The sequence below is a fragment of the Phaeodactylum tricornutum genome, chromosome 1, assembly GCF_000150955.2.
Source record: "Phaeodactylum tricornutum CCAP 1055/1 chromosome 1, whole genome shotgun sequence".
Classification (NCBI taxonomy): Eukaryota; Bacillariophyta; class Bacillariophyceae; order Surirellales; family Neidiaceae; genus Phaeodactylum; species Phaeodactylum tricornutum.
The window spans coordinates 989,719-1,003,895 of record NC_011669.1 but is presented as its reverse complement, the minus strand read 5'-3'; the positions used below and the strand labels follow the sequence as shown (position 1 = coordinate 1,003,895).

At 46.0% G+C, this 14,177-nt stretch overlaps 3 protein-coding genes across 3 annotated transcripts; 2 read left to right on the top strand and 1 right to left on the bottom strand.

Moving 5' to 3' along the window:
* Nucleotides 1-662: 662 nt before the first annotated feature.
* PHATRDRAFT_42756 (predicted protein) lies at nucleotides 663-3,795 on the top strand (the record flags this gene model as incomplete). Its single annotated transcript, XM_002177164.1, has 4 exons — nucleotides 663-711; nucleotides 895-1,348; nucleotides 1,519-1,715; nucleotides 1,828-3,795. The coding sequence occupies 4 exons, from the start codon at nucleotides 663-665 to the stop codon at nucleotides 3,690-3,692; spliced, it is 2,565 nt and encodes an 854-aa protein (XP_002177200.1). The 3' UTR covers nucleotides 3,693-3,795.
* A 135-nt stretch (nucleotides 3,796-3,930) lies between these two features.
* Nucleotides 3,931-5,595, bottom strand: PHATRDRAFT_31816 (predicted protein; the record flags this gene model as incomplete). The annotated part of the gene is made up of 1 exon (XM_002176668.1): nucleotides 3,931-5,595. The coding sequence occupies one exon, from the start codon at nucleotides 5,593-5,595 to the stop codon at nucleotides 3,931-3,933; it is 1,665 nt and encodes a 554-aa protein (XP_002176704.1).
* A 2,182-nt stretch (nucleotides 5,596-7,777) lies between these two features.
* Nucleotides 7,778-11,745, top strand: PHATRDRAFT_31815 (predicted protein; the record flags this gene model as incomplete). The annotated part of the gene is made up of 4 exons (XM_002177163.1): nucleotides 7,778-8,030; nucleotides 8,161-9,660; nucleotides 9,721-11,594; nucleotides 11,632-11,745. The coding sequence occupies 4 exons, from the start codon at nucleotides 7,778-7,780 to the stop codon at nucleotides 11,743-11,745; spliced, it is 3,741 nt and encodes a 1,246-aa protein (XP_002177199.1).
* Between the last annotated feature and the right edge of the window lie 2,432 nt (nucleotides 11,746-14,177).

Below are 14,177 nucleotides of genomic sequence, written 5' to 3'. Positions count from 1 at the left end.
CCTGGTTTGTATCGAGCCATGTTTCACGAGCACCCCAAGAAGAAGCTGCTTCAAATCGTTTTTTTTCATTGTTCTCCAACTGGTGTGCATCCTGTGAGGCTCCTATTTTGTGTTGTTGTGAAAGGAATTGGGTATAAGATCGTTGAATCCCTTTCTCACTCAGGTCACGCGTCGACGACAATGTTTGCAAAAGTACTCATTGTCGATTACATCGCAACCATTATGGGCCACGCTTGAGATGAAGCCATTCATGAAACTAGCTGCCGGCCCTTGTTCCCCAAATGAGATTGGTAATTCCCTTGTGGAACAGACTTTTTGGGTGCCCCAAGATCTGGCCTTTCCGGAGCCTTATATTTTGACCTAGGTAGCAAATTATCTTCCACCCTCTTGATATTCTGTAGGATCAGAAAGCTTTAGCCGGAATCTCCAAGTGAAATGCGACCATCATGGTGCATTTCCACACCCGCGTGCTGGATAGTGAATCGCACCCAAAAACGATGTGAGAGCCGAATTTCCAACATAGATAGCGCGTATAAGGCTTTTGAATTTCTAAATTGGACTTTTTAGAATTGCATCGTATCCAAAGTGCGTCCGGACTGGGCATGAATATTAGAACGATGCTGGCAAACTCCCTACAAAATAGCGAAGAAAGCTAGAAACACATGTTCACTGCATGCGGTCAGAAAGACTTTCACCGAACACGAGCGAAGTGTAAGTCCGCTGTGATATTGGGGTTTGCTAGAGGTTGGATTGGTAGACTGCTGCTTCCTATATTTTCAGCCCTAGAATCAGTCCATTTTTCGTTTGACACCGCTTCACGGAGCATAGGAAACAACGCAAGCTATCTTGGACGGTAAATCCCCGAAATGATAGAACCTGCTTACGCCCCAATAGATCGAGAAGAGTTCCCACACGAAACCTCTCTTGAGGTTTTTACCATTGGTGATGACGACGATTACCGCATGGGCCACGTGAAACACGGGGCACCTCCAGTGTTTGAACCGCTCGAGATGGACTCTACGCATACTTTCCCACATGAAGAAGAAAAGTATCCGGAAGGATACGATTACGAAAGCACAGATCATTGTTCGCTGTTTTCTTGGAGAAACCCATGGCTACCGTCAATCGTTGTATCAATCTCTTGTACCGCCCCCGTTTTGATTGGGTTAATCCGTTTATTCTACGATCTTATTGGCAGAATATGGGTAGTCACCCCTTTTGCTTTGCATCTGCTTGGAGCGCTAGCCTTTGCTTTGTATTCCATTCCCGATGAGCTCAAACTGCTTGACGCCGCACCAAACCAGCTTCTTTCCGGTTTTCATTTTGTTGTTGATGCCACTCTTTTTGGGTACGTCTATCCATTTGTTTGGCGTATATTGGTTGAAGCCTTGCTTACAGAACCGGATACAACGACAGTAGTTGAGTGGTCGTCGCAAAAGCGAAGCCTAGACGCGTACCACTCGATCGGAGTCGTAATTGTTTCACTGCGCACTTTACTACTCATAATTTCCGTCTCAGTCAGAATATGTGCAGTGTATTCTTTCGGTTCCTTGAGATCAAGATGTCCCATGCTCCTTCTTCCATTCCAACGTACGCTACTGAGCTCTACACAGCAAATGCGAGTTCGGCACTTTCTTCGAACGTTTCTTGGCGCCGTGTGTGCAAGTGCTATGGTATTGACCGCGTGGTGTGCTCTTTCAGTGGCAATTCACTTTGTCAGTTGGTCAGCTCCGGACATTGATCACGATGGATGTGACATGTTAGACGACACCGAATGCGCTCTTCCTTTTCCTTCCTTTCATCACATGAAACGTGATAACACAACAGCTACTGGCTGGAGAGTCAATCTAAAAGGAAACGTACTGCCGCGACTGAAAGGTAATCTTGCCATAAACCCAGCGTTTTTGAACGAGCTAGATGGTTTTTCGACGATGGCGCCGATACTATTTTATATCGAAGGATTGAAAGAAGCCCATGAAGCTGGAGTAGGAGAATTGCTGGGAGCAGACGGCATTGAAAATTCAATCAGCGCCCAATCTATAACGTTGCTATTGAACGTCGACACGCTCGATCTGGTTCACCATAGTACAGAAGTCGACTACCTCGATGCAGAAAGACCTCTCATCCTTGTCTTTCCCTCGGAGCCCTTGCGCCACGGCTCTCACTATGCATTGGCCGTTTGGAATGCTACCGGAGCAAATGGTGTTCCGCTGCCTCCAAAAGCAGGCTTGACTGCTGTATTGAATGATTCGAGCAACATGCGGTATGAGCACTTCCACGACGTTCTAATCAAAGCGTTCGAAAAATCTGTACCCTGGTTTTCTTTTGGTTCCAACCCCTCCGCTTTACAACTGATGTTTGACTTTCAAACCATCAGCGAAGGCAGTCAGTTGGGAGCAGTAAGATCAGTTCGCGATGGGACACTCCGGCAGATCCGGTCTTTAAACTGGGGCAGCTGGACGAACCACGTAAGAACGAATCGAATTCTGGATTACGATTGCACAGTTCAAGATACTCACTTGGCACGAACAATACATGCCGAACTTGATGTCCCGTGGTATTTGTCGACGTATGGCTCTGGGCAGAGAGGTGCTGTTCTTGATCCTCATGCCATTCTAAGCGGAATCCCTGTTGTTACCCGCCCTACGAAATTTGTCGTCCATATACCTTGCTCCATTCGATCGGCAATCCTCTTCGGAAACGAAACAAGCAACATACGTGCTGTAATGGAGTTTGGTCACGGCATTTTTTACAGTCGGGCAGAAGCGGCCAATGACTTCCTTCAGCAGATGGCCCATGAGAATCGATACATTATAACAGCGATGGACTGGCGCGGTATGTCAGCCTTCGATCTTTTTACAATGGCGAAAACCTTACTTTCTACTCCTGAGCTTTTTCAATCCATTCGGGATAACCTCATTCAAGGTTACGCGGCAAAATATGCTCTACAAGAGTTTAGCAGAGCGTGTTTGTGGTCAATGGAATGGTTTTCCTTTGGTCGGGAAGTAGTAAAGGAAGATATTATGGCTCTAACGGAAACAACCGCGTACGTTTTCTACGGAATATCACAGGGAGGAATTCTCGGTGCCGGCTATTCTACACTGTCGGGTCCGACCGGACTGATCGATCGTGGAATATTAAGCGTTCCGGGAACTCCTTTTGCACTTATTCTGTCTCGATCTCTTGACTTCCAGGGGTATGATGCACTACTGTTGCTGAATTTTTACAACAACCGCCATGTCCGAATATATCTGTCTCTAGTACAAATGGCTTGGGATTCTGTTGAAGGAAGTGGGGCACTAGCTCCACCGATACGTGAGTCTTTTCCACGTATTTTGCTTCAAGCAGGACTTGGAGATGCCGTTGTTTCTACCGTCGCAGCCGAATCGCTGGCGCGAGCCTTTGGAGCATCGACACTACCAGGGAATCCTCGAAGAGTGTTCGGCGTTCCAGTTAATCTTCCATCCAATGCAACCTGGGCTGGTCCCAACGTCACACTAACTGAACTACTCTACGAAAAGGATTTGATGAGTCTTCCTGCCGACGACGTCTTTCCTCGTGGTAACTCGGTGCATTTTTGTGTCAGAAAAGACGCCGCTCTGATCAATCAACTTTGTGAATTCATAAACACAGGTCGTGTTGTCGACCCATGCGCGGACGATGGTTGTCGTCGCCCCCGAGCGATGTGTTAGTAATGATCTAAAATGAAGATCATCGCACTTGCAGCAAAGAAAGCAGGAAAGACGCCGCTCTGATCAATCAGCTTTTTGAATTCATAAAAAAGGTCGTGTTTTCGACCCATGCGCGGACGATGGTTGTCGTCGCCCCCCAGCGATGTATTAATCATGTTCTAGAATGAAGATCATGACACTTGCAGCAAAGAAAGGACGCTGTCATGGTCAACCAATTTCAGATGAGATAAACAATATGTTACAACTTTTGATATAAGTCGCATTCAATCTGTGTGAGCATTCGATTTGTAACTTTGATTTGCAATGCGCATGCAATGAGAATATCTGGGCTTAACAGTGTAGCATCAGGGAAAGTATTGAGATATCCCATCATACCTTCGAGCTCATTGTTCAAAAGAACAGGCTGGCAAAGAAACAAAATAGCAGTGCCGACTCTAAAGAAGATTTTGAAGTTCCTCTCAACCAACCAAATGTCCCACATGTGACAAACAGTTGCTGCAGGCATAGATGGCAAGTACAAAAATAGTGTCTGAAACCATCCCAATGCAAACAGTCCGATGTTCAGCTCGTGATGCTCGAAGTGGTCAGCAAGAACTGGGAGTTTGATTTGGACAAGTTTCTCGAAGACCAAGCAGCACGTCTTCAGACACCGCAACTCTGGCCAGTAGAAATGTCGAAGACCGTACGTAGTAAAGAACGAATCCATGACTCGAAAACATGTTTCTTCGACCACCGAACTTTTATCGACTTCCGCATACATATCCGATAGCGATTGATCGGGATTGTCGTGACCAATCATGCTTGACGGCTCGAATTGAATTACAGAAGGAAGGTTTCCTGTGACAGCCTTCCAACGAATAGTGTCTTCCAGGATTCGAAGAAGATGAGCTGCAACATAATCCATTCCCTGGCAATATCCTACATTGCTATAAGTAGCTGCAAGTACATGGAGAATGAAGCTCAACTTTTCCTGTAATCGAGCTTTTGCGATATCTGACAGTGCGCTTCCACCAAGCGCGAGCTCCTGGGCTTCAGCTTGTCTCTCGAACTTTTTGGTATGACGACCGTCTAGTCGTGTGCTGCAGAATGAGCCTGTAACGCTTCCGACAGGGGAAACGGCACCCCAGTCGCTAACGGTGTCCGTCGGAGCCAAACTGACATCGTCATCATCTTCTTCATAAAAGGAATGCGAAGGCGGCGGCGGGTCGCCGGATCCCCGAATACCACTCTTCAGTATTCTACTCCTGCCCCAAGTTGCAAGCGCACGGACAATCGAGTCCGTACGTAGGCGGGCCCCAGATTTGTGCGGAGGTAAGTTGCCAAACGACCGTAACACATCTCTATGGATCACGTTGTTCCACTTGCCTTCCCTGCCTTTCCGCTCTAGGAGCGTCAATTCGTTTCGCGCTCCCATTATGACATTGTCGTCGGGGTCCTCTTTCCTATGGCAAGATTCCCTGCTGTCTTTTTCAAGCGTAACCCATAACCAGAAGCTCGGACGTACATTAATCTGCAGGCCTCCAAGACGGACGGCGTCTCTCATAAGGACATGCTCATGCTCATCCACGTATTTCAAACACAAACGGTTTACCATCTTGAACCGACAAACCGCTACCGGATCTCCAAGAAAGTCCAACACAAAAGAAAGGAAAGCAGGGAAAGTAGACAAAGAAATTTCGAAAGGGCTCGGCTGCTCACAAGGTGCATTGTATCGTTTGCCGATAGACAGGTTTGACGACGTTGATCTGCATATCTCTGGTTGAAAAGTGATGCTTGGTGGCGAGGCCTCCTCTTTGTCTGTTTCAGGTTGGGAAAGCAGAGACACGTCTGGCAACGTGGACAACGCTTCGTATATGGCGCGGACAATTTCTGTCGAGTCACCGGCTTCTTGAGCAAATATCATATTGTGGACCGATATTGTTATCGTTTTCAGCGGCCTATTAAGGTGAGACTGGGACCTGTCTGAAGTCTTCGAAAACTGCAGCGATAACCGACTAGAATCGTACTCTAGAATAGGACAAGATCACTCTAGTGCAGTTACGAAGGAGCAAAACACAAATTATACCATGATCTGCCTGACTGTGAGCAGACCATTCTTAGTCTTACCGTTCACAAGACAGACGCTTGACGTGGGGTTGTTAGGGTTACAGCATAATTATCATCAAAAATCAAGTGTGACCAAGTCTAAGATTTCAAACAAGCAAAGATACTGAAAACAGCAGTTAAATGTCCCTCGCACGGCATTGCAAGAGATGAGGACAATGTAGACACTTTGCACATGATGTCAATTCAACCAAGCTCAACTGCCCATTCAAAATTATCCGATGTGACTGGAAATAATTAGCGCAATCAGGATCAAGACTAGCAAATACATCTAACTTGGCGCAATATCTGGTCAACATTGGAGACACTGCATGATTGCTTAAAGCCCTTCCAATCTCATGCAAGTCTTGTTCAACATTTTTAACACAATTTGTGGAGCTCATTGACCATTGCTGTTTTGTTGGATTATCCAGCAACAAGAATGGCACAATATTAGCTCCTAAATTATGATTGTGAAATGACATTTTTGAGTACCGGTTTGCGCGATGGCGCGCACTACTTGGGTTGTGGCACCCAAGGCAAGCCTGTCAAAACTACTCTTGTATGTTTGGCCACAAATCCCGACACGGATGGTTTTGGACAGGCACAAACCCAGTTGAGTACTCAGAAACATGATGTGACTGTTTCGGGACTTGATCATTGCCATGCTAAGGAGCATGGTAACTATGATGAATGTGCCCACGGTGCCGTGTATAACACCATGGAGAATAGTGAAATGGACCACAATGGCGCTTGGCAGATTGTGGGGCCAAATGGAAAGTGAACAGATTAGCTCTTTAGTTTAGAGTTTATAAATCTTAACAACAATTGTGTGAAAACCATTTTTGTTAGTTTGTATCTCTTTGTTAGAAGCCAGACAAGTCTTGATCACCTCGTGCTGTCTTCAGAAGCCAGGAGATACTTGACATTGACAAACTTAAATGCTTTCCACTAGAATCTAGGATTTTTCTCGGATCTGAACTGATACAAAGGAAGTTGCCAGTATTGATCAGCACATATTCACAATGTTCTACACAATTGCCCTTTTGTGCTGGACACAGCCATACATCTGGATCAGCAAGACACAATGATAAAGTATAGCCACGCAATACTGCAATTTGCCACTAAGGTGAGCAATTGTCATAGCTATTGTTGTTGGAACATTCAACTAGCATAGTGCCTAGCTCTGAATATTGGCCATGTTTGCCAGCCTTATTACTGTCCCAGTCGTCGTCTGTACGACGCTGCGGATAGAGGCAATGTTTTTCGGGTCATTACCGAAATGTCATTTGCGAAGGCAGTGCGAAGTGACACGTGTGTGCATCTAAGGATGCAGCAGTTGTGACACGCAAGACGACATGTCTTGCCGACCAAGAAATCATCTTTACATAAGCGATTTTCTCTATTATGGTCGTCCCTTGAGAGGTAAAGAAAATACCTTCTCCACGTCTACAAACTGGGATTGAATCGAAGCAGATAAGTCTGCACACAATCAAAGGGTCTCATGTTCATCTGCATTCATCTGCATTCATTTGTATTCATATGCATTCATATGCATTCATTTGCAGTCATCTGGATTCTGCGGGATCAACGCATAGAAGACAGTACAGAGGCTACGGTCTCCTTGAATACGATTGACCAGAACATTACTATCCCAGTGATGTGACTATCCGTGGAGAGTAGTACTGATTCTACTGAGACTCCTAAGGGAGCTCCAAGGGATTTGTTTGCACTCGAAAAGATTACATCCATATTTGTCTCTACTCACAATTCTCAATTCTAAATTCAGTCGAGGTCAAACCGATTGAGTTACCGATTAATTACAATACAATCGGGGCCTTACGAGGCTTTCCCCTTTATTCATCTTACTCTCTCTTTGTATCAACAATACATTGCGTGAGTATTGAAGAATCCGTTAGTTTATCAGACCCAGCAATCATCGCTGGCGTTGCTCTCGCCAACGTTCTTACTTTACACGATTGTCTCTCTTTTTGAACTGAGCCATGGCCCGAGTTCGCAAGGCAACCGGTCCTACCCGGAAGGGAGCGACCGAAACGGTGCCGGAGGAGCGAGTGGAAGAAGAAACGCCCTTTGAGGCCGTTGAGTCGTCGTCCAAGGACAGTGACAATGAGACGCAACCATCGTCCATGGGCGATGACAATGACTCACAGTCTGAGATCGAGTCGTACAAGATTGATACCGACATTGATTTCAAGTACAACCCAAACTTTTTTGAGGACAAGAAAGCCCTTGAAAGTGTCTATGGGATTTGGAGATATCCATGTGAAGTCACTCCAAAACGAAGGTTTGGAGACCGCAAATGATTTCTTGCTTATTTCTATGAGTGACATCAATGATCTTTGCAACAAGCTTTTGTTTGCAACAGTTTACAGGGCTCGCCTACGGGCATTTGCTACATGGTTACGTAGTCAACCCGACAACGTAAATATTACCCAAGAATGGACAATTCCAGTTATGCAATTGGAAATGCAGATGAAGGCGCAAGCGTCTCCATTTGGAACCTCCGAGACCAACAAAACAGACAAGTCAGTCTCCAGTCTGGTGCCTGATCCCTTTGATGGTACACAGAAGAAGTGGCTCGCCTTTCGATACAGTTTTGAGGCATGGGCCGGAGCAAGTGGGCAATCTTTTGATGCCTGCATCTCACATGACTCGGAGCGATATTCCCGTTCAGAACCAACAGCGACCTACAATGACATCAATGACGAACCTGATTCATTTAAATATGACTGGAACGTTAAGTCAGTTCGCAATTCAAATATCTTTTTTATGCTCAAGTCGCTCACGAGCGGGGGAGATGCATGGGGCCTTATCGAACCTTACGAGGTTTCAAAAAATGGCCGTCATGCCTGGATCACCTTGTGTGCGTTCTATGAAGGAGCCAGTCAGGTGGGCTTAACCACGGAAGAAGCTCGCACTACAATTCTGACAGCGAAGTATACCGGACAATCCCGGAACTTCACTTTTACCAAGTATGTTCAAAAGCATCTTACTGGTAACAACATATTGGCTCGCAACAAAGAGGCCTACACGGACTCACAGAAAACAAACTTTTTCCTACAGGGAATTGTTGATCCTGAACTTATGGCATTCAAGGCAGCTGCTGAAGCTAACCTAAATGAATGGAAGTTCGAACGCGTTGTCACGTACATGCGTACTCAAGCCGCCAAGCTCACGAGCAAGGACGGTAAGGATTCCCGAAACATTCGTCAGGCTACGGGCTTGTCGAAAAACAGGAACAACAAAAACAACCGGCGCAAGCGCTCGGAATACCAAAGCCAAGGCAAAGGTAACAAAGAGTCGGGCAAAGGAAACAATGCTCCTAGTACTCAACTCCGCAAGGACATCTGGGATGAATTGTCTCCCGAGATAAAGGATGCCATCAAAGCGGCAAAGCGTAGAGCGTCTACGGACCCGCGCACGGCTAAAAGAGCCAAGACTAGTAGTACGGATAACTCTAACGCAAGCGTTGAGTCCTACTCGCCTGATTTAAGGTCAATGTCTACTGAAATATTTAAAGCAGATGGTGACAAGGACTTGGCTTCAGGCCAGCCTGAGGCGAACGATACACCACTTCATTTGGAACTTGAAGATACGCTTAAGAAACCTACATATGGAGCAGGTACCCTATTTGGGCGATCTGCTGACAGGGTCTCCTTTAATCGTATGGTATGCAGTTCAGAAGAAAACAAAGTCACTCCTTGGCGCATGTCAGAACTACGGCTTGCGGATGCAACAATAAGACGCATTTGTAAGAATCGCACACGAAATCCTACCGGCCGTTCAACATGGGGCGAAGCTGCCATTGATACTGGTGCCGACACAATTTGCATTGGTTCAGGCTATACTGTACTTGCTCATACAGGTTGATATGTGAGTCTGCGAGGTTTTCATGACAGTGGTGATACTCTTGATCGAATTCCAGTTGTGACGGCTGCTACAGCATATGACTACGATGACGGAACCACCGTTATTCTGGTTTTCCATGAAGCTTTGAATCTTGGGCCTACACAGTCCACATCTCTCATCAACTTGAATCAGATTCGGCACGCCGGACATCAGACTGATGACATTCCGAAGTTTTTATCCCAAGGGAAATCTCTTCACGGAATTGAAACAATTGATGGCGACTACATTCCTTTTGCATTGAAGGGACGCACATCATTGTTGTACTCACGAGTACCTACTCGCCATGAGCTTGAGAACTGCCTGCACATTGATCTTACATCTGATCAACCCTGGGATCCAAACAGCAAAGACTGGGAGGATAATGAGCAGCGCTACACGCGTCATGACCGACAACGGAATGCACGCTATACCGCAACTGATAATGAGGATGAGGAGAACTTTTACCATGGGTATTTCTCTCTCCCTGACTCTAAGGAGTTCCCGGTTCTACCGGCAAACAATAATGTTATGAACCCACATGATGTCGTACGCGAGATCAAATATGCTACTGCACGGGTTTCAAAATCTAGCCCACGGGATCTAGATGTCGATCGAGACAAACTTCGCCGCATCCTGGGACATGTTCCTATGGAAGTAGTTGACCGAACACTGGAAGCTACAACACAACTTGCGGAACGCTCTGGCAAAATGCCACTGCATCGACGTTTTAAAACGAAGTTTGAACAATTGCGATACCGCCGGTTGAAGTGTACGTTATATAGCGACACTTTCAAATCTACTGTTAAATCCTCCCGAGGACACACGCATACCCAAGGGTTTGTATGTGGTGATTCTTACTTTGTATACCACTTTCTTATGAAAGCGGAATCCGAAGCAGACCAAGGTCTTGCGTCAATTATACAAGATATAGGAATTCCGGCACAAATTCACACCGACAACGCAAAAGTGGAAACCTTAAGCAAATGGAAGAAAATCACTTCCGGTCACTGGATAAAAGTCACAGTCACGGAACCATACTCACCGTGGCAAAACCGTTGCGAACACGAATTCGGTGCGGTTCGGATCCAGACACGACTTGTTATGGAAACGACACAATGTCCAGAACAGCTTTGGGACTACGCCATTACCTACGTGGTAATTGTGCGTAATAATACCGCTCGCAAAGCCTTAAATTGGCAAACGCCCTTAACGGTTATGACAGGTGACACGAGCGATATTTCAGAATTGTTGGATTTCGAGTTCTACGAACCGGTACAATATTTTGACAATCCTGAAATTAAATTTCCACAAGCTAAGGCTAAAGTTGGTCGGTGGCTTGGTATTGCAACAAATGTTGGACAAGCTATGTGCTACTATGTCCTAACAGACAAAGGAACCGTGATAACGCGTTCCACAGTCACACCACTTCACAAAGTTGATTCGACTGCTTTGCAAACCTCTCTTACAGCTTTTGATGCTATGATAAGGGAGATTTATCAGCCTACTGATTTTGCTCACAGCACTAAAAAGCAAGCTGCCTCGTTACGACGAGATGAAGCAATGAAGGTTGCCAGAAAAACTGGTGAACCTGAAGATCCAGGAGTCCGTAATAGACATGTTCTGTATGACTTAAATGAGGGAGCCGACCATGACCAAGTGGAACCAGGACTATCAGTTGATGATTACTACGGTAACGACGACGAAAAAGAGTCTGGTTCGTCGGATCTCCTTGTCGGCAGCGAAGTACTCCTTACTAAGGGAGGTATACAACATCTAGACAAAGTCACCAAGCGTGATAAAAATGGCCAGCCCAAGGGCTCAAACGAAACAACCAATTATGTTGTTGAGTTCAATGATGGTACTGAAGAGATTCATGGATACAATGCTCTGCTTGACGCTGTGTATAAGCAAGTCGATGATGATGGTAATGAATGGTATACTTTTGAAGATATTGTTGACCATCAAAGGCGCCCACGTGGCGGCCGAGGACGAACGAAAGGTTGGTTCCTCCGTGTTAAATGGGCCAATGGTGAATACACCTGGGAGCCTCTTACCTCTTTAAAGGAAAGCAATCCTTACCCAGTTGCAAAATATGCAGCCAACAATGAATTAATGTCGGAAAAAGCTTTCTCTTACTGGGCACCATCGGTACTGACAAAGGCTGATAGGTGGATTCGCGCTGCACGCACGCGAAAAAAGAAGAACCGATACAAGTACGGTATAGAAGTTCCAAGGAACGTTGCCCACGCTTACGAGCTGGACAAACAGAATGGCAATCATCTCTGGGCTGAAGCCATCCAAAAGGAAATGGGCACGCTGCAGAAGATGGAGACCTTCACTATCCTCTCGAAGGGAGAAAGAGCTCCCAAGGATTATAAACGCATCCCCATGTGGATTATTTTTGATGTCAAAATGGACTTCCGACGTAAGGCACGCCTTGTTGCTGGAGGCCATGTGACAGACCCTCCCACTGATGATACTTATTCCAGTGTTGCTTCAAGGGAGAGTGTTCGACTAGGTTTCTTACTTGCCAGTCTGAACAATCTTGATCTTGTCTCAGTTGACATCGGTAATGCTTACGTCAATGCCGATTGTCGTGAAAAGGTCTATGCAATTGCTGGCCCTGAGTTTGAAGAGTTCGAGGGATGGACAGTCATCATTGCTAAGGCTCTGTATGGACTAAAGTCCAGTGGCGCAGCGTGGCATTCCCACCTCGCGCAAAGTCTAAGGACTATGGGTTTTGTGTCTTCTAAGGCGGACCCAGATATGTGGTACCGAGCTGCTAAGCGCAAGGACGAAAGCGAGTACTACGAGTACATTATAAGCTACGTCGACGACCTAACGGTTGTTTCGGAAAATACCAGGGCGATTTTAGAAATGCTCGAAAACATTCCCTACACACTCAAGGGTGGTAGCGCTCCAGAAACATTTCTTGGAGCCACTATTGGAACGTACACATTCAAGGATGGTACGTCGGCGTGGTACATGTCTGCTCAGCAGTACTTAACCAACGCGATAAAAAACATAGAGGAAACTCTTGGGCTGAAACTTTCAACAAGTAACCGAATTGTCACGCCCTTGATACCCGGATACCATCCGGAGGTGGATACGTCCGCTTTCCTTGATGATGACCGAGCGAACTTTTATATGAGTCTTATCGGCATCCTTCTCTGGACATCTGAACTTGGACGAATTGACATTACCCAAGAAGTGGGTCTTATGTCACGCTTCAATGCGAAACCAAGAGAAGGCCACTACAATGCGGTGCTTCGTATGTTCAGCTATTTAAAGCGACACTTGAATTCCAAGCTTGTCTGTGACCCTAAAATGAGAGAATTTTCTCAGGTCAAGTTCTCCGATCCTACGTGGAAGGAGCAATACCCAAATGCTGTAGAGGAACTCCCTCCAGCAATGCCAAAACCTATGGGTAGGTCAGTACAAATCACGGTGTTTGTGGATGCTGCTCATGCAGATTGTCACGTCACGCGGAGATCGACCACCGGCATACTTATTTTTATAAATGGAACACCAATACGTTGGTACTCCAAGAGACAAAACACTGTCGAAGGATCGACATATGGATCGGAGTTTGTTGCCATGCGCATAGCTTCCGAAATGATCATAGCTTTGCGGTACAACCTACGGGTATTGGGTGTTCCACTTTGTGGACCCGCAAATGTTTTCTGCGACAATATGAGTGTCGTCACAAGTTCGACAATACCTTCGTCGGTACTTAAGAAAAAGCACAATGCTATTTCATACCATAAGGTTCGCGAGTGCATTGCTAGTGGGACAATGCGTCTCGCACATGAACCAACGGGCTCCAATCTCAGTGATATGCTCACTAAGTGTCTGTCTGGCCCTCAGCACAAATTCCTCATCAGTCACATTCTGTTTTGAGCCACGGCCATACAGTACCTTCTGCGCCACCATACTTTGGGGCAATCTCTAGACTGGACTTTGTACTCCCAGACTGCGAGATTGAAGGGAGTGATAAAGTATAGCCACGCAATACTGCAATTTGCCACTAAGGTGAGCAATTGTCATAGCTATTGTTGTTGGAACATTCAACTAGCATAGTGCCTAGCTCTGAATATTGGCCATGTTTGCCAGCCTTATTACTGTCCCAGTCGTCGTCTGTACGACGCTGCGGATAGAGGCAATGTTTTTCGGGTCATTACCGAAATGTCATTTGCGAAGGCAGTGCGAAGTGACACGTGTGTGCATCTAAGGATGCAGCAGTTGTGACACGCAAGACGACATGTCTTGCCGACCAAGAAATCATCTTTACATAAGCGATTTTCTCTATTATGGTCGTCCCTTGAGAGGTAAAGAAAATACCTTCTCCACGTCTACAAACTGGGATTGAATCGAAGCAGATAAGTCTGCACACGATCAAAGGGTCTCATGTTCATCTGCATTCATCTGCATTCATTTGTATTCATATGCATTCATATGCATTCATTTGCAGTCATCTGGATTCTGCGGGATCAA